Source organism: Caloenas nicobarica, chromosome 10 (genome assembly GCF_036013445.1).
Source record: "Caloenas nicobarica isolate bCalNic1 chromosome 10, bCalNic1.hap1, whole genome shotgun sequence".
NCBI classification, from domain to species: Eukaryota; Metazoa; Chordata; class Aves; order Columbiformes; family Columbidae; genus Caloenas; species Caloenas nicobarica.
Window position 1 is genome coordinate 20679585 of NC_088254.1, and position 24373 is coordinate 20703957.

General features: G+C 52.7%; 1 protein-coding gene across 1 annotated transcript in view; it reads left to right on the forward strand.

Moving 5' to 3' along the window:
* Window positions 1-11835: 11835 nt before the first annotated feature.
* Window positions 11836-24373, forward strand: part of PLEKHO2 (pleckstrin homology domain containing O2) — a 29845-nt gene continuing 17307 nt past the window's right edge. Inside the window, exons 1-3 of the mRNA XM_065642072.1 lie at window positions 11836-12054; window positions 16850-17002; window positions 23957-24073. Of these exons, the coding sequence (XP_065498144.1) occupies window positions 12046-12054; window positions 16850-17002; window positions 23957-24073 (279 nt within the window). The 5' untranslated portion in view covers window positions 11836-12045. The remainder of the gene's footprint in view (window positions 12055-16849; window positions 17003-23956; window positions 24074-24373) is intronic.

Consider the following 24373-nt stretch of genomic DNA (forward strand, 5'->3'; position numbering starts at 1 on the left):
ACACACCCCAAGGACCCACCTGGGAACAGCAAAACCTTTCGGAGCCAGGAAGGAAATGGGAAGGAAATGAGAGAAAAGGGGAAAATTAGCCACACGCAGAGGGGGCTTTTCCCCAACTCGGCAGGTTGCTGCTGCCCGGCACACACCGGGCCATGCCCATTCACAGGTTTTTCTAAATATTATCCCAATATTTTTTTTTCAGTTGCCAGATAAATGGGCCTCTTCGGCAGGATTTAAGTCCGCTCTGTTCTAAAATTTTCTTGAAGGCAGCCCAGGAAACGCCTGGGTTCCACCAAGCTGCTGAATCCCGCTTTCAGGGCTGAGCTGCAAGTGGGTTTTCTGAGACAATAAAGGGGCAGTGTCGGGTTTTTTCCTTGTTTTGTCAGGAAATACGAAGGAGGCCACGTTGCCCCTTCATCTTCCTCTCTTTCTGCCTCCTCTTCCACACCATGGTCTATCTTTCCCATGTTCTCCTGCGGTCTTCGCAGACTTCTCAGCATGTTTCCAGCTTTCCAGCTCCATTCGGAGACGGCACTTTGCAGTCTCTACCCAAGATGTGTTCCCTCTGCAGTGGTAACTGGTGTCTGAAGGTAGACAACACAAACAAAACCCTCAAAAACCCTCTTGAAACATTAATCCAAAGGGTCTTTGCTTGCAGTTGCTTTTGCTCTGGTGTCCCCACCAAGCTCTGAATTTTTCTGCTGTGGCTGGGAGGAGAGGGAGGAGGTTTTCAAGCCTGGTGGGACATGACCTGCAGCCACTGACCTTCTCCCAGTCCAATTTGTCATCACGAACAGCAGATCATGCTGTGATGGCCAGCACTGGTTGGAGGGGTGGCCATGACACCCCACAGCACCCCATGGGTGAGCAAGATCATAATCCCGTGCAGAGCATCCCCCTCTGCAGAGCATCCCCCGAGCTGCAAGGAAACCCTTGGGGTCCTGCATCCCTCCAGCAAAGCCACAGCACCCGAGGGAGCTGAGGAAAATGCCCATGCAACTGTCTGGGGGTGGTGGAACCAAAGAAAACGTAGGAAAGGACAAAAAATGAGCCAAATTTGGCAAAATTTCAGTACAAGGTGTGACTTCCCTCTGAGGACTGGGAGAAGTGACCTGCACAGGCTCCTTCCAACCAAAATTGTTCTGCATTGAGGATGTTGCAAGCCCAGGGAGCCCGGCACGGGCGAGCAGGGACGATTGCTCACCGCCTTGTCCCAGGTGAGGAGCAGGTGGCACCAGATGAGCCGGGTGGCTCAGCCAGCCCAGGGGAGGTGGCTTTGCACAGCACTTGGGCAGGATGACCAGCCCTTGGCCACAGGGACACAGAGGGTGTGAAGCTCCAGGGAGCAACAGGGTGAGGGAGTGGAAGGAAAAATAAAAGTTGTGACTCTGGGAGTCTCCGATGCGTGGGAGGGGGCAAGGGGAGACTCGGTATTGGGGGGACATTGCTGAAGGCTTTCCCTGACCTCATCCTCTGCCCTGGACATCTACAACTGGTTCTTACTGGGCTGGCAGGGGCAGAGGGAGGTGATGCTATCCAGGCACTGAGGCACATGGATTCCATGGGGATGTGTCCTTGGGAAATGCCACCTGAGATATGCAGAAGTGTCCCCAGAGAGGTGCCCAAGGGAGTCCGGCCCCAGTGCTGGGACAAGCCCGGTGACCAGGGATGTGGGATGTGGCACTGTCTCTTGTCCCCCCCGGGCTCCCGGTGCTGGAGGAGGGGGCATCGTCCCCTTTTCCAGAGCTGTGGGACGGGGCATAAAGACGGAAACAGCCCTAGGGGACGTGGGTCCTGTGGTGTCCCCTGCCTGTACCCATCCTCTGGGGTGATGTGGCGGTTGCATCCACACATTCAGATCGGACACTAAGAAAAAATTATTCCCGGAAAGAGTTGTTGGGCATTAGAACAGGCTGCCCAGGGCAGTGTTGGAGTCACCATCCCTGGAGGGGTTGGACAGATGTACGGTTGAGGCTCTTAGGGACATGGGTTAGTGCTAGAGTTAGGTTATGGTTGGACTCAATCTTGAGGGTCTCTTCCAACCAAAATGATTCTATGATTTCCACCATTCATTTACCCCAGAGCATCTCTTGGGCCAAGGGCAGGAAAATCTCCTGCAGGGCCATGTCGCAGGTGTCTGGGAGCAGCCGGGGGTGCCGAAGAGATGCCCCAGCAGGCTGAGCCCGGGGAACCGTGTCTGCACCCCGACACCCGCCGGTGCTCCGGGCCGGCACTAGGTGGGGGTGGCACCACACGGCACCGGCTGCACTGGGGAGGGACAGCGAGGAAGGTCAAGAGGAAGGTCCGGGAGGAAGGTCAGGGCCTGGGCTGCAGGCAGGGCTGCTGCTGGAAGCCTTGCCCGGGGAGCAGCGGGGTGGCAGGGGTGCAAAGGACTGATGGGCTGGGCTGAAACGGGCCGAAGGGAAAGGCTGCCAGGGAGGGATAAGCCGCGGGATGCAGGAGACAGCATGGCAGGGATGCAGGAACTGGCGTGGCAGCAATGCTGGGGGCAACGTGGCAGCGATGCTGGGGCAAAGTGGCAGGGATGCAGGGGGCAGCGCTGGGGCGGGGATGCTGGGGCAACGTGGCGGGGATGCAGGGGGCAGCGCTGGGGCGGGGATGCAGGGGGCAGCGCTGGGGCGGGGATGCTGGGGGCAGCGCTGGGGCAGGGATGCTGGGGGCAGCGCTGGGGCGGGGATGCTGGGGCAACGTGGCAGGGATGCAGGGGGCAGTGCTGCGGCGGGGATGCAGGGGGCAGCGCTGCCGCGGGGATGCAGGGGGCAGCGCTGCCGCGGGGATGCAGGGGGCAGCGCTGGGGCGGGGATGCTGGGGGCAGCGCTGGGGCGGGGATGCTGGGGGCAGAGCTGGGGCAGGGATGCTGGGGGCAGCGCTGGGGCGGGGATGCTGGGGCAACGTGGCAGGGATGCAGGGGGCAGCGCTGCGGTGGGGATGCAGGGGGCAGCGCTGCGGCGGGGATGCAGGGGGCAGCGCTGCGGCGGGGATGCAGGGGGCAGCGCTGTCAGGCTGCTGAGACAGGTGTTAGTGCAAAGGCTGCAGCTGTCAGAAAGTCTGAGGCCCTCTCTTCATCCCTCTCAGGCTCATAAATTCCCCAAGCCAGGGCAGAATTGCCCTCTGCACCCACCCCAGCCAGCGCAGCCGAGGCAGCACACAAGAACATCCCAGTGGGCTGCACCAAACCCCCCCACCTGCCCTTGCGGGAATACCCTCCCGTCGTCACACCCGTCAAGGAACAGCATGGGACGAGCATCCAGCACTTGCTTTGGTTCAGCCCGAGCATCGCTGGGTACTGCAGCACCCAGGTCCCACAAGCAGCAGCAGGTTCTAAAAAGTATTTGAAATTTTTTGGTGTTTTGTCCCTCTGAATGGGACCGTTTTCCCTCCCAAGCAGCCTCTCCAGATGGAGACGCTGCCAAGGTTTTGCGGCAGTTGGAGCCATGCAGAGATCAGCCCCAAATAGCACTGGGAGGGATTCACACATCCAAAGGGGTCCCAAGGAGAAATTCCATTAAAAAAAGGAAAATTATCTTTTTTTTCTGGACAGTGAGAGCCTCGTCCAGGCTGCAGAAAGGCATTGGCAAATGTCACTTGACTTCTTGAGCCAGTGTCCCTGAGTGTGCACCTCCAGGGGATGCAAATGCCTATGTAACACCCAAGAAGGGTGAAAAAATAAAACAAATAGTGTGATTTCACATAGAGCAGAAATTAAATAAGCTCACAGCCTGGAGGAGTCATGTGTGAGTGCATCGCAGCCTTTTTCCTGAAAAACATCCAGAAACCCATGGGCCTGATCCTGCCCCAGGGTCCTGCTCTTCGGCTCCCAGTGGGACCTTTGGTGTCACCTCACTGGCATCTCCTGGGGCTGAGGTGCTTCCCCAGAGGGATTTGGTTTATATTGGATGGTATCAAGACCCCTCAAGGAGATCCTGACTGCTGTGCCACCCTCCTCATTGTCACAACCACGGGACGAAGGCAGGGAATGGGTTTGTTCCACCCCGCTGCCCCTTTTTCAGAAGAGACTGCAGTGCCACGGCTGCCGTTAACCGGCAAGAGTTCAGCCCAGCAGCAGAGCTAATGAGTTTCCGTGTTTTCTGCACTAATTACATTTTGCAGTTTCGGAAGGGAAACATTTCTGGGCCAGACTTCCTGGCCTCGCTGGAAAGGCTGGGAGGTGCCGGCAGCACTGGGAGAGGGATGCAAAGAGGTCGTGGTCCCAGCGCTGCCTCGACACGGGGTTCGGGCTGGATGAACACATGGCAGGGGGAAAACCGCATCACAGGAGGGTGTTTTGCTCTCCCTGCTTCACTTTGGCCCCTCAGCCACAGGCAAAACCTCCAAAACCTGCCTCAGACACGACAGGCCAACACGATAAGCCCTTCATGTGAAAGAGTTTAGTTCCCAGCACTCGCTGTAAATCCCTCCGGAATCTACTTGATCCAGTCCCACCTCCCGAGTCTCCAGCAAAACCAGAGCATGGACAGAAATCTCCCCACCACATCCGCATGAGGCATTTTCAGGGGCAGCATCACCCTGATGCCCGGGTCCAGGAGCCAGAGGATCTTCCCAGGCTCCTCCTGCAGGGACTGAGGATGCTCTTGGCCATCAGCATCCTCAGGGAAGCCTGGAGGCAGCTGCGACAAGGCATGGCTATTTACCCATTTCAGGCAAATCTGGAAAATATTTGGGGGTTGAAAAAGAAGCTGGTGTAAAAATGTCAAAACGTTTATTCAGGAGTTCACAAAATGAAGCACCTCAGAAATACCCAGCCTCTGTTCCTGAAACTTTTTCAGGAACTGTGGGGTTTTATTTTTTGTTTGGAAATGGCCTTTAAAAAAAAAAAGTTTTAGAAAGGAATTAATTGATCAATCTGCTAACACAAACTTTGATTTTCTTGTCAAACTGGCCATTCTGCAGCGATCTAAAACCAGAATGTTTGAGGGATTTTTTTTTTTAATCAAAATGTTTCCAGTTTAATCTGAACTGACTTCTCCCCTCTTCTCTCCCCCTTATATTTTCCAGATCAGCCACTACATGAAAAATCCCTTTTTTTTCCGCCCTGCATTGCATGGCCTTTCCGGGCCATCCCATGTGCTCGGCTACAAGACAAACCAAACCTGATCCAAACGAGATTCCCACGATGCTCCCTGCAAATCCAGCCACAAATAACCAACTCTATCTCTGCCAAATCCACACACTGGCATCCTCACGTTTCCTGAGCTGCTTCTGGGAAGCCGGAGCATCGCCCTGGATCTGCCGCTACCATCGAGATGCATCTGCCCTGATTTATTACTGCACATTTCTCAGACCTGGGGTATTGCTGCACGAGCCGCTCTCGCCTCAGAGCCGACTTAGTGGTCCAGCTAAAGTTTGGCATCCGAAAGTCAGAGCCAAGATGCTGTAGCTCAGATTGCATGTAACCATAGCATGAGTTAAAAAAAAAAAAAAAAAAAAAAATTCAAGGACCGCAAACTATTTGCATTTCGAATCTGAAACGTTTGCTTCCTCTGGTGTTTTTGCGAGAGTGCTGGAGGCAGCGCGGGCAACGCTGGCGGCCGAGGGCCACTGGGGCTTTGAGTGGCTTCTGTGAAAGTGCTTGCTGCCACAGAGACTTCCCTTGGGTTTTTTCGTGACACTCAGTAGCTTAAACAACTGCATTGGGATGGTGTCGGTGTGAGGGTCTCTGTATTTTGCTTCCAGCACGCAGAATTTTTTGCGTCAACTTCATATGGAGCAGCAGGAGGTGGGATTCTCCCTGCATGGCCACGCACCTTTCAAGTGACCCCAAAAATCCATCTTACATGGGAACAACCTCAAACATAAATGTACACAAATAGAGAATTTCCATATATTTGACAGCTCTAAAGTCCACACGTGGGTGTGAGTCACATCTCAGAGACAAAGATCCCAGCACAGGATCCAGGCTGCACCCAAATGACCAAGGCTGGGATTAAGGAGCCAAGATTAAGCCTTGGGCCCAGGCGGTGCTGGGAAAGGCAGGAGCAAGAGGAGAGGCCAGGAAAGAGCATCCCGCCACCCCAAAAAAAGGTGAGCAGTGAGGAGCAACTGCTAAGACTCCTTTTTACACCCAGTTTTGGGAGGCCAGTCTCATCAGCTTGCTCGGTGCACAGACCACAGCCAGGTGGTCAGGCTATTGCTTCATTTTGGCACCTTTTTTTTAAAAAAACAAACAAACCAAAAACCAAAAAGCACCAAAAAACAAACGACAAAAAATCAGCCCAAATCTTGCATCACACCTGCCAAAACAACATGTTCACATCAGAAGCAGGGGCTCAGACCCAGCCGCTGGGGTCCGTGCCCTCAAACCAGGGTGAAAAGGAAGGTGGCATTGCTAAGACAGGAGCATTAATCTAGAATATTGATTTAAACATAACTATTGATTTAACCCCTTCTGCTGTTTCCCTGCATTCCCCATGTGCTCATTCAAATGACAGAGAACATCATTATAGGCAAATTCTATGGTCGCCCTACTGTGTCAGTCAACGGTCCCCAAAAACAGTGGTCCCTGTGTGCTCAGGGGTGGCCAGCGTGTCCCCAGCTGTCCCCACACCTGCCAACCTCAGAGGTGGCGCTGGGCACAACCAAGAGCAGGATTTGGCCCCAGGAATCAGGCAGGGTGGCAGGTAGGGACGGCAGCATCAGAGTAGCAAGGGATGGCCCCAAAAACAAGAGCACACCCAGCGGCATCACAATGCCTGGAGTCATCAGTGCTGCTGGTGCCAGATTGCACTTCTCTGAGAGTTTGCTTCTTGCTACAGCAAAAAAAAAAAATCAGGTTCTGAGGGTATTATCGCATATATATATATATATATATATATATATATATGTCTCCCAGCAGGTCCAGGAGGACCCCGCTGGCTGCATGCACAGAGGAAAGCTGGTAGCTGCCATTGCCCCCAGAGATGCTGCTTTACCTTAAACTCACTCAGAAAAATCCCTCTAGCACCTCCGGGGCTGCAGCCTCCCCGTCTCAAAGCAGCATGCGCAGAGCAGGGGGTTTTGGGGATCTCCTGCCCAGACGGAGTGGGGAACCAACAGAGGTCAAGGCTGGGGTGTAGGAAACACTCACCCCAAACCCAGCCCAGCATGAGAGCCCAGTGAGCTCTAACACTAACAGACAGAAACACGTTTACATCCCACCTTCCTGCCGGAGCAGCAGAGAGAGGGGGTTATTTTGGGGTATTTTTTTGTCACTGGAAGCCAGGAATGGTGTGGAGCTGCTGGGAAAGCCGAGAGGCAGCTGCCCCAGGATGCGGTGAGGGATGCGGGAAGCTGCTGTGATCCCGTTTACACAGGGACTGGGTTTAACCAGCAGGATGTGGGGCACATCCCTGGCTTTGAAAGACCAGGGGATCACAAGCAGCACAGACTGGGACAGCTCTCCCAAACCTCTTCCCATTCATCAGCATCATTGGGCACCTCTTCCAGCCCACACCTGCTGCCTTTCAGCAGGGCTTACTGCTAACAGCAAAAACAGAAATGAAGAAGAAAAGCATAAAGATCCCCCACTTGCCATCACAACACAGGGCTTGGCCACGTTCTGTCAACTCACTGCTGGTTTTTAGATAATTTAAATCACCCATCCTCCCCCATTTTGTCCCAGCAAGTTACTTTCTTGCCTATGTTCTGGATCTGCTCTGTCTCTTCTGTGAGCCCAGGCTGAAATTCCTGGTCCACGGTGGCACGTTCAGGTGCCCTCTGCAGCAAGGACTTGTTTTCCTTACAAAACCAGCGAGATCAGCAAGGAGAGCACTTGTGTTCTTGCACTCGCAGGCTGATGGCTTTGGCAGATAGCTGGGTTTTTTCTTTCAAGCGTGTAACTAAAACATGGAGCGTGAATGGCAGGAAAGCTGAGGTTTGATCTGTGAAGAAGCCGACTGGTATCAGCCAAGAGGAAAACAGGTAAAACCAGGACCAGAAACAACTGGCCAAGCCCCGAACCAGCTTTGCTAACTCCAACTGCCCCACCACAGCAGAGACCGTGGCTGGAAACACCATCCTTTAACATAGTTTGTCGATAAAACAAAAGATTTGAGCCCAGAAAGCAGGTGGGGAGATGAGGAGAGCCTTTCTTCCACACTAGCCACACATCTGTGGTCTCCCATCTCCTCCAGTCTTTGCTGCTCATAATTCCCTGTGGAATTCCTACCTGAGGATGGGGCCACCTCCATATTTCTTGTCCAGCACAGGTACTTAGAGGGCTGCACTCCACCTGAGAGCCATTTATCCCCACAAACATGCTGCAGCTGTGACAAGAAGGTGCCATGGGCTCTACTCGGCATCAAGAGCCTGAATTCAGCCCTACCCTTGGCCATCCATTCAGACCCAGCACTTTCTCTGGGCCTCTTTATTTTAGCCCCAACCAGACAGATTAAATTAAGAACACCCACATTAATTTGCTGTGCATGTGAAGGGGCTGAGGATTTCTCTTCCAGCTGAGGGCCACCTCCTCCTCCTCCCCACTGCTGAGCAAATAACACAGCAATTGCGATAACAAGCCTTCCAGCCCTGCTCAAACCACTTAATGAAGCCAGGCACTAATGAAGGTGGCTTCATGGCGCCTTGGAGATGGGTTATTGCCATTTGAGGTGGAGAGAAACCAAGGTGGGAGCAGGGAGAGTGGCTGACCCTGGCCACGAGGTACCTTGTGCTGGATGCAGGAGCTGGAGAAGGGATGGCAGGTAGACACGAGGGCGACCACAGCTCTCTCATGTGGTGCCTGTGGCTGGAGAGACAGGTTTGCCCATGTCTGGGAGAGCAGGGGGGACTGTCTACCCATCCCGGTCCCAACAGCCCCAAGCGGCTCCGATGCAGCTGTATCTTTGTGGCTGGAGGTCCCCACCCCCAGCACCACCATCCTCCTCTGCGTCCTGCCCCCCACATTTTGCAAGACCCCAAATGCAGCCATTGAAGTGCAGAGAAGGAGGATTCACAAGTCCCCTTGCAAACAAGCTCCCTCAGTCTTGTGACACCAGCCCAACCTCCTCGGCGTCACTCATGTCTCCGTTTCCCTTTGCAGCATCGCACCACCTCTTACCAATGAAGAAGACAACGGTCTGGCAGCACATCCCACCTCGAAGGAGCAGCCCAGCCCTGGCTGCAGATGTGTGCCCAACGAGTCTCCCTGCAGCATTTTTGGACCAGCCTCCACGTTCTCGTGCAATGAGCATCCTCTCGCAGACAACAGGTCCCCCCGCAGCGGCTGCTCCCGCGGTCCTGCCGTCGAGGTCGTGGTGGATCCCTCGGGTCTGCCTGCAAGGGTGAGGACAGCGGGTAAATCACGAGGATGAGTCCTCCACGTCGCATCCTCCTACAGCACACACGTCCCCACAGGCACGTTGACGGCATGCTAAAAATATTCATCACTTTTTCACCAATTAAAATTTTCCAGGAGAGTTGGAACCACAGCCCGCATCCTATCTGGAAGGCCAGAGGTTTCCCCTCATCTCCCCCAGCCCTGCCAGGAAAACAGAGACTATCGAACAACACTTCTGGTACTTTGGGAGGGGTTTTTGGTCATTTTAAAAGCCTGGCTAAAATATCACCTTTTTTCAAAAGTTCATTTTGTGGTGGCTCTCGCGCACCGACCAGAGAAGCCTGTGGGTGACCTGGGACACTCCCACTCCCCACCCAGAGCCCCATTTTGATAGCTCGGAAAACTAAACAAAGAAAATATGTTTTTAAACCAGTTCCCACCTGACGTTAGGCAGCAGAGAACTAACCCTGGCATGGCAACAGCTCTGAATGACAATGACCAGCCGTGATTTTTTGGTCAAATCTTTCAGAGGTGCTCGTTGTGCCAGGTAAAGGAGAAATCTGAAGGATGCTCACAACTCCCAGCCACTGGCCAGGCCCCTCCGTGCCATCACTGGAGCTCATAGCAGCAATTTCTTTACCCAGTTTGGCTCTCAGCCGTGGAGGAGGAATAGGGGAGGCCGTAGAAGGTGTTTACACAACAAGGGGATCGTCTCAGTGAGACTGGAGCCTTTGCCAAACCCAGAGCTAAGCTGATATGAAGGAGATGCCATCAGTGTGTTTTTGCTAATTATCAATAATAATTATTTGTGCGTAGCTGCTCTGAGGAGCTCCAGTCCTGGCTCAGCCCCTGCTGCTCTTGCAGCCCTGTGCAAGTGAAACGAATAGGGGGGTCCTGCCCCAAAATCTCGGAGATGAGAGGAGGGTGGGCACAGTTCCTGGGCAACCCCGCAGCGCTGGGCATAATGCATCCCCCCCATGCTGTCCTCTCTCCCCAGTCACACCAGTAATGGCCAGTTAGGATCCGTCTTTCTTCCCTTTGCTTTTCCAAGTGTGTTCAGCGCCTCAACCTCTTGTCAAAACCCAGATTCATCACAGCACCTCTATTATTGGCTTTCTCCTTTCTGCTGACATGGCAATCATTTCCCTGTCAAGGTGCCTTGACAGCACCAGGATTTTTCATTTCCAACCCCGACGTGTCCCAGGGTGATTCCTGTCTCTTCCATTAACCCCTGGCCCTGCAGGATGGGGTCAGCCAGCCCTGATGGATGCTCTCGATCTCTTCCACCTCTGGTTAGCAGAAGCTGTCTCCTGTTTTTCCTCTCAGCACTTACCATACCTACGCAGAAGAGCATTTAACCCAGAGGTAACGGGTATCGAGACTTTTCTTCTCCTTCCCTTCTTATTTTCTCCACTGAGAACAATGGAGGCAAGGTTTGCAGAGGGAGGTAATATCTTTTTTTAGGCTGACTGAAATAATCAGAAGAAAAAAACAGGCGGGCTGTTGCGTACATGAGCCTTCCAGCAGGCCTGAAATAGAAGCAGAAGTCTGCAAAACTGAATACCAGTGGAGAACAATAGCTCTGAGCATGACTAGTTGCGTTAACCAGTTCTGCTTCCCTCGTGCCAAGGAACCGCATCACCCCTCTGTCAAAACCCGCTGTCCTGAGGCCACCCCAGTGCCCGCAGCCACCGCTGTGGCCGAGGGAGCCAGGCTGCCACGTGGATCGGAGCTTGGGCATCACCCCACATGGGCTTCACGATGCCCAGAGTACCGGGACGGTACCCACAAGGGCATCTCTCACCCCTCTGCACCCTGTGCCTCACCCCTGCCCTGGGGACACTGTCCCACCCTGTGCCCCAGGACTCAGCCTGACCCTGGGGACACTCCGATTCCAGGGTCACTGTCCTACCACGGGGATCTGGGCTGATCCCTGGGGACTTGATCTGGTCCTGGAGACCCTGCCTGGCCCTGAAGATCATTCAATTCCAGGGACACTGTCCCACCACAGGGATCTGCGCTGATCCCTGGGGAGTTGATCTGACCCTGGGGACCCTGCCCGGCCCTGGGGACCCTGCCTGGCCCTGGGGACCCTGCCTGGCCCTGGGGACCTCTCCCACCCCAATCTCCTTGCCCCACCCTGGGGACACTGTCCCACCCTCTGCCCCAGGACCCTGCCTGACCCTGGGGCCACTCCGATTCCAGGGGCACTGTCCTACCATAGGGATCTGGGCTGATCCCTGGGGACCTGATCTGACCCTGGGGACCTGTCCCACCCCAATCTCCTTGTCCCGCCCTAGTGACCCCGTCCCACCCGCGGGCACCCTGTCCCACCCCACGGTCCATGTCCCACCCTACAGCCACCGTTTGACCCCAGGGACGCTGTTCACCCCCCGGCCCCCCTCCCTTGGGCTCCGTGCCCCCCTTCCCCAGCCCGTCCCCGGGGGTTCGCAGCCCCACGCCCGCGGCGGGTGGGGCCGGGGCCGGGCCAGGCGGGGGGGGCCGGGCCAGGCGGCGGGGCCGGGGCCGGGGGCATCCCCGCCTCCTCGCTCGCAGCTGCGGAGCCGCCGGAAACCCGGCGCTGCCGCTGTTGCTGCTCCCCGAGAAGTTGGTGGCTGGAGGAAAAGAGCCAGGGGTGCCCGGCGCGGCCGCCACCCGGTTCGGTATGTCCGCCCGGCCGGAGCCCAGCGGGGCGGCGGGGCGGCGGCGGAGCCGCTGAGCGGGCGGCGAGGAGCGACCGGCCCCGGCCCGCCATGGAGCAAGTGAGTCCGAGCGGACGGGACGGCGGGGGTGGCCCCGGGATGGAATCGTCCGGGACCCCCGGGGCGGGACAGGAGCCTCTCGCTGCCGCTGCCGGCCGGGAAGCGGAGCGGAGAACCGCCCCGGCCACTTCGGGGTTTTCTTGGGTCTCCGCCGGCGCTGGGACATCCCCGGCCCCGCTCCGCCCGGCTGCGGGAGACGGGGGGGGCAGAAATGGGGACCCATGGGCTGTGGGGTCCCTCCTCCCCAGCTGCCACACCCGTTGTCATCTGCGCGTTGGGGCTGAGCATCCATCCCCAGAGCTCTTTTGGGTTTTAAACTTCCTGAGCGGCCGAGTGAGGCTGACGGGCAAAATGTTGGTGCTGCCGGAGGACGAGCGCTGGCAGGGTCGGGCTTGTTGAGGTGCCACGCTTGCTGAGGCCGCCTTCTGCTGACTCTTACTGGGGTGTTGTACTTCCGTACTGGAGCTGGGCCTCGCTCAGACCGCAAGCTTGGCCATGGCCACATACCTACCAGCCTTCCCCAAGTCTGCCCTCCTCCTCCTCCTCTGGCTCTGCCTGGGACGGGTTTAACTCAGGGAAGAGCAGCGGTGCTTCTGCAGGTGTAGGTTTTACATCCGTGGGATCACACCCCAATAATCCATCCCTATGCGGATCCATTAAGATGCCACAAATTTGTTAGTGAGTTCAACTGGTCGTTTTCTCCCCGCATCTGGCCGCGCAATTATTCCTGTTTCCTTTCCTTAAATGAGGTTTTGCTGCTCATGCACAAAGAAAGCTCCCGGCAGGGCAGGCTGTCAGAGGATTTCAGGCTCCGGTACATGCTGGTAGCTGTGGCTTGTCTCTCCCCCTGCCCACATCCCCTTATTTCAGCTCCCAACATCTTGTGGCAAGAACGAGAGCTTTTTTAAAACAGTGAGGAGACAGCAAAGTAGCCCAAGTTAGTAGTGACTGAGAGTTGTTATTATCTGCTGGCATCCATGAAATTAATCCACAGCAGAGAAACTGCTTCCAGCTGGCGGCTTTGCATCCACCCCAGCATTGACTGACCAGCTCACCGGCCGCTCTTCATTAACGAAAAATTAATCCTCTTGCAGGAGTGGGTGACTGATGCAGTTCCCCAAATTTCACGTGGATCTGAGCAGTTTCTTTCCAGTAAGATAGTTTTGCTCCTGCGGGTCAGGGAGAAGTGGAAGTGCTGACAGACGGGCTTGGAAGATAACGTGGAAAGGGAGAAAAAAGAGTGGAGGTCAGGAGATGCAGGTTGGCGGTCAGGAGATGCAGGTTGGCGGTCAGGAGATGCAGGTTGGAGGTCAGGAGATGCAGGTTGGAGGTCAGGAGATGCAGGTTGGCGGTCAGGAGATGCAGGTTGCAGGTCAGGAGATGCAGGTTGTCCCCCGGGAAGTGCTCATCTGTGTTGTGCTAGAGAGGAGTGTGAGATAAATGAGCCACTTGCTTTAAATGAAGTTACTGTAACTGGGCAAAACACTTCTGTGCATTATGTGTAGTTTGTAAAAGCACCACCATGATTCAACTGGTTGGTTGGTTGGTTTGTTTGTTGGAAGACCTGAAAAGTATGTGGGCCCTTAAAACGCAGGGGCAGGGGAGATGAGAAATAACAGCCAATTGTCAAATAAAAAGCCATCCTGTCTGCCTAATTTGGCATCTCTGCTGAGCTGTGAAACATGAGCATAAACTAGGCTGGAAGAGTGAAACTTCAAGAAAAGGCACCGTGATATAAATTGCAAAAATGGCTCATATGGATTGTTTTTGGGAGCGATACCTTTGGCGTGAGCCAGCGACAAGATAACTCGGTTCTTCCCTCACTTGGCTGATGCCAGTGGGTTTCTTCTCATGGATTTACACCAGCCCAAGAACATCCTGGGACGGATATCGTAGTATTTCTTGCAGAGGAATACCCACATAAACCTGAATTAACAACAGCAACTTGTCTCTTTGTGCTGTGCTGTGGTTTTAGTCATGGAATCGCAGGTAGAGAGCTCAGGACAGACACAAAGCCCTGCTCTCGGTGCCCTTCCATGGCCAACCTCCTCATTCATGGCATAAAAATAACCCACAAAAATGTCAGGTACCGTCTCTCAGACTCTTCTTGCTTTTGCAGGAACAAACAGTCAAGTTGCATCGTATGGGTTTTTTACACCCTTAACCTGCAGGTGAAGGTTTACAGCAACTTCACCCCGTCTTGCGATGGGCTGTGCGCGTGCAGGGGGTTGCAAAGCCACTGACCCGGTGCCCGGGCAGCTCAGCAGCACCCGCGGAAGGCGGGATCGCACCCGTCACGTCTGTCCCGGAGCGGGGACGGGAGGAGGCACCAGGCAGCTCAGGCTCAGGTGATTCTGTCACCTGCTGGGACCAGCGCTCTCCATCACCCCACCTGCCCTCTCCTGGGATGCTCAGCGGGGACTTGGAGCCGCGGATCCTCCCTGAGGATGCTCCCAGGTGCCGGTACAGCCGGGATGTCCTGCCTGGGGTGGGGGGAACCCCATGGGGAGCAGGCAGGATCACAGGCAGGATCACAGGCAGGATCACAGGCAGCACGAGCTGCCAGATGAGCTTAGCTTTAGCTTTGCAGCCTTGCCTTGCACAGAGGTGCAAACATGAGCCTCAACTCTAACCAGAAGTTACTGCATCAGGTTGTTTTTGCAGAGGTACACGTTAAGTGCTGTGTCTTCACAGGGAGTATTTTTATTTTAAGACCAGAGCAAATGGTAGTTTTCACTCTGCAGCGCACTGGGAGAGGCCACAGATAGACATATTTGCCACGTGATTTCAAACAGCCTTTCTGCCAGGTGGGGAAAAAGAGCAGGAAAAATTAATTTGCAAAGCAAAAAAACCATAAGGAGTAGGAACATTTTGGCAGCTCTTGGTCTGGAGTCACACGAATAAACTCTTCGTACAGCTACATCCATGCAAAGCTGCTATGAGGGAGGTTAAAGTCCGTGCCAAATTATCTAAAAATGACATCAAAAGGGTGCTCGGTCAGGAAACCAGTAGGTCTATATTTGTGCAGCAATTGATGTTTGCTGAAGTCGCAGATCACAACTGAATACAACTTCCTGGCAACCTAAAAAGTCAAGTTTAAAAAAAACCCACCCAGTACCCCTCGTTTCCTGGAAAACTTTTTCATGCTCTGTCATCCTGTACTGTGGCTGTTTCAAACACAGCTCGGTACAACTGAAATAACTTCTACAAAGGGCACCGAGGATATTACAGATTTCTGCCGGATTTTCTTTTAGGTGATACACATTCTGAGTTTCTTGTGCCTATTTTGCACCTGAGCCTACCTGCAAAGCTAAGCCTCTTTCCCACCTCAGCTGGGACTGGGATAAATGCAGGTGCACAGGGTATTGAATCTGTTTTTCCTCTTTTTTATGGGTGCAAGATCCCTCTTTAGGGTAACAGTTCACCCCAATGGCAGCTGCTGTCCAAGGGCGTGTTCATTGGGAGTCTGGTGCATGAAAACACATTTGTTAGCAAGGCTCTCCTCGGAATTTTTGGAGCTCGTCCATACACACTCGCTCTGTCTTGGACATGGGAGTGTCCATCTCTGACTCCTTTCCGTACACATGGGATTTCCTCGTGTTATGAAACGTGATGTCTGAGCTCCAGCCGCTCCAGTTTGTTTTGTTTGGGTTTCTTTTCCTACAAGAAAAAGTTTCATTCAGCAGGTAGCAGGGGCCATTTGGGGCTCTGCCTTCGTCGTGCATCCTTGGTCTGTGCAAATGTGCTGTTTTTCTGCAGCAGGATTGCTGCCGCTGCAGACGGGGATGTGGAGGAAACCGAGTCTGGGGGGACAGTGGGGCCCCTGGGAGGGCGCTGGAGGATTTGGGGTTGGCCTCTCCTTATAAGTCACAAGGTTGGCGAAGTGGTTGTGCAAGGGGATTTGGCTCAGTGGGGGATTCCCCTCGCCCTGCTCTGGGGAAAGAGGCTTATTGCGGGGTGCTGGGGGCAGTGGGGTGCTCCGAGGGAGGCAAACAGGGATCCTGCCTTTGCCAAGGCTCTTCCAGCGCAGCGGAGGGGACAAAACCTCTCATTTTGAACCGAGTCTGCTGGTGAAAGCAGTTGGCTAATAAACCTAGCCGCCCTCACTCCCCGTCTTAGGTTTCCTGCCTCTGTTTGATGAGAATATTAATATTGGATATTTCTGATTTTTTTTTTTCAAAGCAGGGAAGTTATGCATCTCCTGGTTTTTGGCAGGCCTGGAAAGCCAGCGGCCTCCCAGTGCCGAATTCTGGGGCTCCCCGTGCTGCTGCGGGTCGGGGAGAGCGAGCAGTGACCAACAGCAAGGAGCTAAAGGCAGGGCAAAAAAAAAGCCCCCGCTCTTGGTGCTGCCTTCTCTGCCGGTCCTTCCCTCTGCCCGCAAACCCCGCAGGAGCCTCCCAGGAACATTTTAGTGCAGATGCGATGAAGTCCTGGCCCTCGCGCTGTGGATTTGTTCACAGGAGTTGGTTTGGGGACGATGACTCAATGTAGAGACCTAGAGGAGAAGCTTGCAGAAGTGTCTGTGGGCTACTGGGGAAGCAGCGGAGCAAGGTGGCCTTGGTGCCATCCCAGCGGTGTCCCCAGGGCTGGCCAGGCTCTGTGCTGCTCCCCAGTCCCGTGGCAGCCCTGCGCTGGGAGCTGGTTGAGTTTTCCCCTGGAAGATGCCAGTTTGTGATGTGGTGGGCAGAGACCACGTGTAGTGGGTGCTGAGGTCTTGTCTGGGCTTTCTGGTGATCTTCATTAAATGGATGGCAAGTGTTTTTGATGCAATTCCTTCTCACTTCTGTCCTTGCAGGATACAAAGGAGGAGGTCTCGGAGAAACCCAAGTCTGCTCCAACCGCAGAGAAATACGGCTGGATTAAGAAAAGCAGTGGGGGGCTCCTGGGATTGTGGAAGGATCGTTACATCCAGCTACGGAAAACACAGCTCGTGGTCTTTGAGGATGAGGTATGGTCACAGCTCAGAGCCTCCAGTGAGGAGCAGGATCAGGCCCTTGGTGACACGTTCCTGTGTTTTTCACTCTTCCCTCCAGCCCATTCCTTTCAAAAGACCTTCTCCAGTTATCTCCAGGAAGGGTAAATGCTGTAAAGAAGAGAGAGCACCTGCATTTTAGAGTATATTTTATATTATAAATATTTTAGCTAGTAAATATTTTGACACTGCCATTGCCAAAAAAAAAAAAAAGGCAAACCCAAAAACATAGGGGCAGGACATCCTGTGAGAAGGCAAACAGAGCAAAGCTTTGGGTGGAAGCAGGATATGTGCCGTGCGCTTTTTTGGATTTTAAAGGATAAAAGCTGGATCGGAGCAGGCTGACTTCCCACCTGCCTCTCGAGGGAACGGCAGGCGGCCCCGCAGCTGTTTGGCACCCCTCAGGCAGCTCAAATTGTTGCTAGCCAGACTCTTTGGGGTTTCGTTTAGCCACTGACGGATGCAGAGTGAGGTTGTGAGCGCTTGCTGTCCTCCTTAAGCAGGGACACAGTCTGGATTTGGCTCATCTTTTCCCTTTACTTGAGCCAGTACTGAGCAAAGGACCCCTGGGAGCCTTGTCCTGGACTTCACTAGATGAATTGCATGCTTGAAGTTCATGGCCTCATTTAGAGCTGTTTCCAATCAAAGGAGAAATCAGAGCCAAGCCAAATCTGTCCTGCGTATTCATGCGAGAAGAATGGAGAGTTCAGGGCTGGTCCTGCTGGGTGCAAAGGTGGCTCTTTCCTGAGTCAGGCCCTGGGTTCCTGGGCTGGAAGGGGCTTCTACAAGAGCAGAGTTTGCTCCAGAAATTAGAAATCACCGTGCAGAGCGCAAGCTACAACCCAGAGAGGTTTGAGATTAGGGGTGGGTAAGTCTAAACCCTGCTGGTTTATGGTTTGTGTGCGCATCAGGGTGGAGGAGCGTTTCTCACTCCACCTCTGCGCAAGGACCACGTGCCCGCGCAGTGTCTGACACGCGGGGATCGGGTCGTTCGTGGGCATCAGGGCGATGTAAAACCAAAATCATGTAAAGCTGCTGCGCAGTGTGTCAAGGGAAGAAGAATGGGGAAATGTTCCAGCAGCTGCATTGCTGCGATGGTTTCAGGAACAACAGAACTGACAAAGAGTTTGGTTCTGTTTTTTAAAAAACCCCATACTATTGCCTAATAAAGAAGATTTGTTATAAACAATTTAGGTTAAAGGGTATTACCTCCTCCCGTACGCTGAACCCTCCTGCTCTTCCCGAATCCCAGAGCTTTATGGAGGTGTTTGTTCTTAGTTTTGAAATGTCATGAAGAGTGCAAGAATAATGAGCTGAGAAGTCAGTGTCAGGTGATGAGCAGCTTGGAAGGCAGACAAGGCACTGGGGGTTTCTCTTACACAGGGAGATGCAGCCGGGTCCTGCAAACTGTTGAGTCTCCGCAGATTGTTTCCCAGTGCCCCGGACACCTGTTGAGTCCAGCTGAAGCTTCAGGAACTCGCAGATTCAAAATCTATAAACATGACGTAGGTTGTTTTTTTTTTTTTTTTCCAAAGGGCATGCCTTTAAAAACAAGATATATGGAGGTTTTCGTTACCACAAGGGAAAAGGAGGCTTTTAAAGTAAGATTTATTTTCGCGGACATTGAGAAGAAGGAAAAAACCCCATCATTTAAAGGGTTATTTTATTATCTCAACAAGGAAAATGGCATTTGTAACAACCAGGCATAATGTTTTCTGGTAGCCTGCGGATTGTGGTAACATCCTGTAATAAATTGCGTCTGTAAGCTACAGTAGCTACAAGGTCCCATTATTGTAAATAAGGGATCATGTTAATATCTATAGGCTATTAAAATGGCTTACACTGAAGTCAAATGTCTTAGGAGAGGAAATTGCTACAAAATTATCTGGTAGCACAATAGGATAGCATGTGATTGTGCAGGGGAACTAAAGGAAATGGCAATTTTCTGCACTCAGGAGGGGTCCCGTTGCCACAGAATTGAGGCCGTTCATGTTTATTACTGTAATTATCTTTAACGTGAGCTGGGGCAGCGTTGCCGTCTCCCTCTTACAATCGGGGAACTGAGTTTTCGAGATGAGAAGGGCCTTGCCCAACGTCCAGGGACAGTCCGCGGTGCAGCGTGCTACGGTGGCTTTTCTTTCTGGAGCTCCAGCTGCTGTTTTCCCCACTGGACTGTCTCCACATACCTGTTCTGATTTGTGTGACCCTGTGGACACACACGGCATCCCAGACCATCCTCGGGCTTTTTTAAAATGAGATTGATCCGTGCTTGATGGATCGGGACCCTAGAAAAAGGAGATAAAGCCTCAGGCAACAGAAATACAAGCATTTTTCCGTATGCATCCTAAGTTAGACGTACACGGGTTAAACGGGAGGGAGGTCAGTTCCATGTGGGAGGGCAGGTTTAGAGGCTGAGGATTTGAACTGGTCTGAGCCCATCAGATTTCCAGGAACTGAGCTAGTGACTTGGACGCTTTGTGCTTTTATCCGTCCCTGGTGTGTTGGAGCCCTTCGCAAAGAGGTGTGAAGCCTTTAGCAGTTGTTTCGTACGCTGATTTACATGATCACACGAGGCCGGCTGCGCTTGTAGCTGAGGTTTTTGTGTGCAAAACGAGCAGAGGGGATGGTAAACACCAGATACAGGCAAAACATTTGTACCGTGTCACCAGAAAGTACAGTCAGAGCAGAACACAAATACCGTAGTTATCATCATCAGTAGCAATCCCCTGGAATTCACTCCCGACGTGCTTTGGGAGTGTATTTTCCCCTATTGCATCTTTTTGTCAAGCTTTTGGGTTGGTGTAAAGCAGAGCTGTCCTCCTGAAGGCAAAGTGCAGATGGCGATTGGATTACCTGGAGCAGATGGGGGGTGAAAATCATCCCGCCCGGCTTCGGGTTTCTTTCAACGGATGTGAAATGGAGATGGATTTCTTGTTATCTGCTGTGCCTCCCTCTACAGCACCCACATCTGGACCCTCATGGAAACTAAGAACCAAGCGAGCAGGTTATTTTCTAATGGGGTTTCTTGTCTTCTTGTCTCTGAATATTCTTGCCAGAGTAAAAATTAAGCCTTGCAAAACCACAGAGCGATCTGAAGAACAAGCAATTCTATGCAGAGAGACTACACAGATCAATATCATCACTTCATGGACGAGAGAGCATCAGTCTTGGGCTTGGTTTTACACTAAACTAGTGGGCAGAGTTGGTTTTTTTGTTGTTTGAGAGGTGGTTTTAAGTGTATCATTTCTCAGGGAAAAAAACCTACTAGACAAAGAGTCTTCTAGAGACCAGAGGGTCCACTCAGCATTTAACAGTCGTGCAGTTAACATCTGCATTTTGCCCCTGGTAAAATAATAGCAATGCATACCCCAAAGTGATTTACTAAAACGCTTTGAGATCCACAGATGGAGAAGTAAATTATCATTTTGGGCAGTGTAGACATTGTACACTGAAGGTCACAGCCCAGGAATGTGGCAGTGAAGAGGTCTTTGCTGGAAATTTTACCTTCATTTAAACACAAATTTCAGTGGGTCGTTTTTCCCCTTTTTATCAACTTTATGAAAATTGTTTGCCAAGTGGGATTCTTTGGCTAAGCACTTGCATGAATATGTTTAGGTGTTCAGTTATTTTTCTTCTCAAGGGCCAAGCTTACAGACGCAGTCTAAGTTGCAGCGTGTGCTCCATGAATAGCTAATGGAATTGGTTTTCTGCATTAAATTATGAGTGTAGGGAGTTCTGTACCAGGATTTTAAGCATCTTATTGATTATCACTTACCTCAAGCACCAAAGCAATTTAAAACCCAAGCCCTAAAATCTGTAGAGGGAAAGAGAAAGGTGTCCTGAAGGGAATTCCCAGCCTCGATCTGCAGCAAGCGCGGTGCTGGGAGGTGTGACCGAGTGAAGCTCAACCGTTGTGTCTCAGGATGGTGTAGAAGGATTGTTTTAACTTCTTGGGGACACTGGAGACCAGATGGAGCGAGAGCTTGTCCAGAACATGTGTCTGTCACCCGTGTGTTGGTCAGGGCCCTGGAAGTGACTTTATCGCTGTGTGATGCTGAGTATCCTCCAGGTCCCAGGAGGCTGAAGGGACCCGGAAACCTGTGGCAGGGTTGGGTCTTTTGATCTTTTAATGGTGCAGGACAAATGTAAAGAATCTCTGTGATTTAGGCGGGCTCACAGAGAGGGGATGGCCATGTGCGAAGGGTAAAACAGAAACAAAAGCCCTATTCTGATGCTCCCTGAACTCAGATGCTTTTCCTTTGCCCTCAGACATGGAGTTTTCATATTTCTCTGGCTGCTTTCTTCCCCACCCTCCCTGAAGAGGAGAACTTACTTGAGAAGTTCAAGTCTTTGAGATGAAGGAGCTATAGCCTGTACAGTCGAGCCGGTGGCCCTGGCCGGCAGGGTCCTGCGTGTCCCCGTCCTCGCTGTCCTTGTTCCCTGGCCAGGCCAGAGTCCACAAAGCCTCCCCAGGAGGAGAGGGGCAACTGGAAGGCAAAACTACAGCTCTCCACCTTGCCAAGTCCTTCTTGTCCCCTGGATCGGTGGTTCATGGGAAGCTGAGGGCAGCTTGCACAGGATCAGAGGGAAGGTTCCCCTCCAAGAGACGAGGAAGGACAGTGTGCACAAGGAGGGTGACATGGAGCCACTGGGTTTTGCTGGGGACAGAGCTGCTCTTGAGAGCGGGGAGGGTGGGTAGGAGGCTTTGTGCTGGTCTCTGGTCAGGGCGCTGCCGAGCCCTGAAGATGTACAAGATCTTCAGCCCAGCAAACGTTCATGTCGGAGCTGGTGACCGCGCCAGCCGTGCAGCAGGGCTGTGATGTGGGCGGTCGTCCACCCAAGGCCGGGATGAGATCACCCATCCCCGAGGCATGTATTCCTGACCTCACCCTCCTCTGTCATCTGCTGGCTGCCGAGGAGTTATTATTTCCATCCCTGTCCTTTCGCAGTGACGTTGCAATACCAGGATTGCAGCAGGAGCCTTGTGCCTTCAAAAGGGCTCAGAATGTCAGCAGGATTTTATCTGCTCAGTTTTAGGTTTGGGCAGAATTAATCTCCTCCTGCTTGTATACATTTTCCCAGTTCTCTGGTCGCATTCACCTACTCAGCGTTAAATGAAATAAACAGTAATGTCATTAAAATAATAAACGTAAATTAGATCCAGACATCCCTCAGTGGCTCAGAACTTGCTCTGCGTACCGGTGTGGGCTCTACTGGGCCCCCATCCCCATACAGGAGGGTTAAAATAAACCTAAATACAGCCTGAGCTCTGCACAGCGACTTAAATGTCAAGTGGTAAAGGGAGGAAATTCCCTGCAGCCCACTTCCCTCTGAACTCTCCATTCCCGGCCTCCAGCCACGCAGCAGCTTCCTGGCTACGACATGCTTCCTCATCCCACACGCCCTCTCTGCTACAGGAATTGCTAAATACAAACTCATACGGGTACAAGGAGCTGCCTTGGGAGCGGAGCCTGAGCTGGGGATGGTCATGGCCGGCGATTTTAATTTATGATGAGAATAGAGAGGTTCATGAGGCATGCTGACTGTAGCTTTTTACCGGCAAGAACTGCTCTGCGTTCTCGCTGGTTATTTGTGTAATGCTTAGCAAAAGGAGCTTTGGGCTCTTCTGGGCTACTGAGACACAAAGAATATTATCTGCCCAGCGTTACGCTGCAATTCCTATTAGGGATGGTGCTCTGCAGCTGAACTGAGCCACGCACCACATGTGGAATTTTAGTTATGTTACTGGGAGAAACGAGCCAAGATTGCGGCCGGCAGCCACCAGTGGAGATGCTCCAGAGATAAATATTCCCTGCTGAGACGCTGGCCCGGACAGTTTTTGCTGGATATATGGGACGATATTTCCAATCCAAAGCACTTTGACAGCCCAGAGCGTGGCTGCAAGAGGAGTGTGTCCCTGTCCCTGTCGCATGTGGCTCCTGCTGACCTTGCTGAGGCTCGACGTGACGGCAGCACTCGCCTCTTATCTCTGTGCTGCCTTGGGCTTCCTGGGGAGCTGCTTGGACCACTGTGATGTTTATGTCGTCTTCCCTGTGAAAAAGCAGAATAACATCTCCTGTGTGCGTTGTGGGGAGGAGGCAGTGTCACCAAGTGAAGGGGAAGCCTGGGGAGTGCTCTGAGATCATGCCAGGAAGGTTTATAAAAATGCATCATGTTATTCCTCCTTCCCATGCCAGGACTGACAGCACATTCTCAGCCTGTGGCTGGGGCAGGATGATGAGCAAAGACCTTCCCACCTTGCTTCTGGATGAGGCCAACAGAGGTGACAGAGGCTGGTGTGACTGTCCACCATGTGTTATTATTCAGGATGAGAGAGTTGGGGTGTTCAGCCTGGAGAAGAGAAGCTCCAGGGAGACCTTATTGTGGCCTTTCAGTGCTTAAAACGGACCGATAAGAAGGATGGGGACAGACTTTTTAGAAGGGCGTGTTAGGACAGGACAAGAGGTTATGGTTTTAATGTAAAGCTGGACATGAGGAAGAAATTTTTTACACTGAGAGTGTGGCCCAGGTTGGCCAGAGAGGTGGTGGATGCCCCATCCCTGGAGACATCCCAGGCCAGGCTGGACGAGGCTCTGAGCAACCTGAGCTGGTGCAGATGTCCCTGCTCATGGCAGGGGGGGCACTGGGGGAGCTGGAAAGGTTCTTTCTAACCCAGACTTTTCTATGATTCTATGATTTGCTCAGCCACTGTGGACCACTAGCCACAAATTGGCCTATAGCTTAAAGACTTAAGGTGTTTTCTTAGTGAGATGCCAGCCTGATTTATGGGGGCTTGCTGTCTGCACGCAGGTTATTTTTAAGGCAGAAGAGCTTTTAGACAGATGCAAAGGGAACACATGCAGGGTTTGATGTAATGTGATTGATTTTGATGCCTCCTATTCATAATAATGTTTCATTCCCTCTCTGCAGGATGAACAGAAGTGCATAGAAACAGTGGAACTGGAGAGTTATGACAAGTGCCAGGAACTGCGAGCGCTACTAAAAAAGAAAAACCGTTTCATTTTAATCCACTCCCCGGGTAAGAAGGTAGGATTGCCTTTCTCATCACCCTCAAGTCTGCAGACTCCAAAATGAGTTCCCAGAGCAGATGAAAGGCCCTGAGATTGAGCTCTTTGGCAACCGGGAGAAATTACCTGTAACCGTGAATGGTCCAGTGTGTAAGGAGGAATGCTACTGTCCTGTAGACTTTCTTCTTGTGGGGTCTTCCTGCCACTCAACCTTTTCCTCTTTATATTCTTACTTCTTAACCATTTCCTTTCTTCCAGTACTCCCGTACTTCCAGTGCAAAGTTACTTGTACCCAAACAGTTCCTAGGAGAAAAGATTT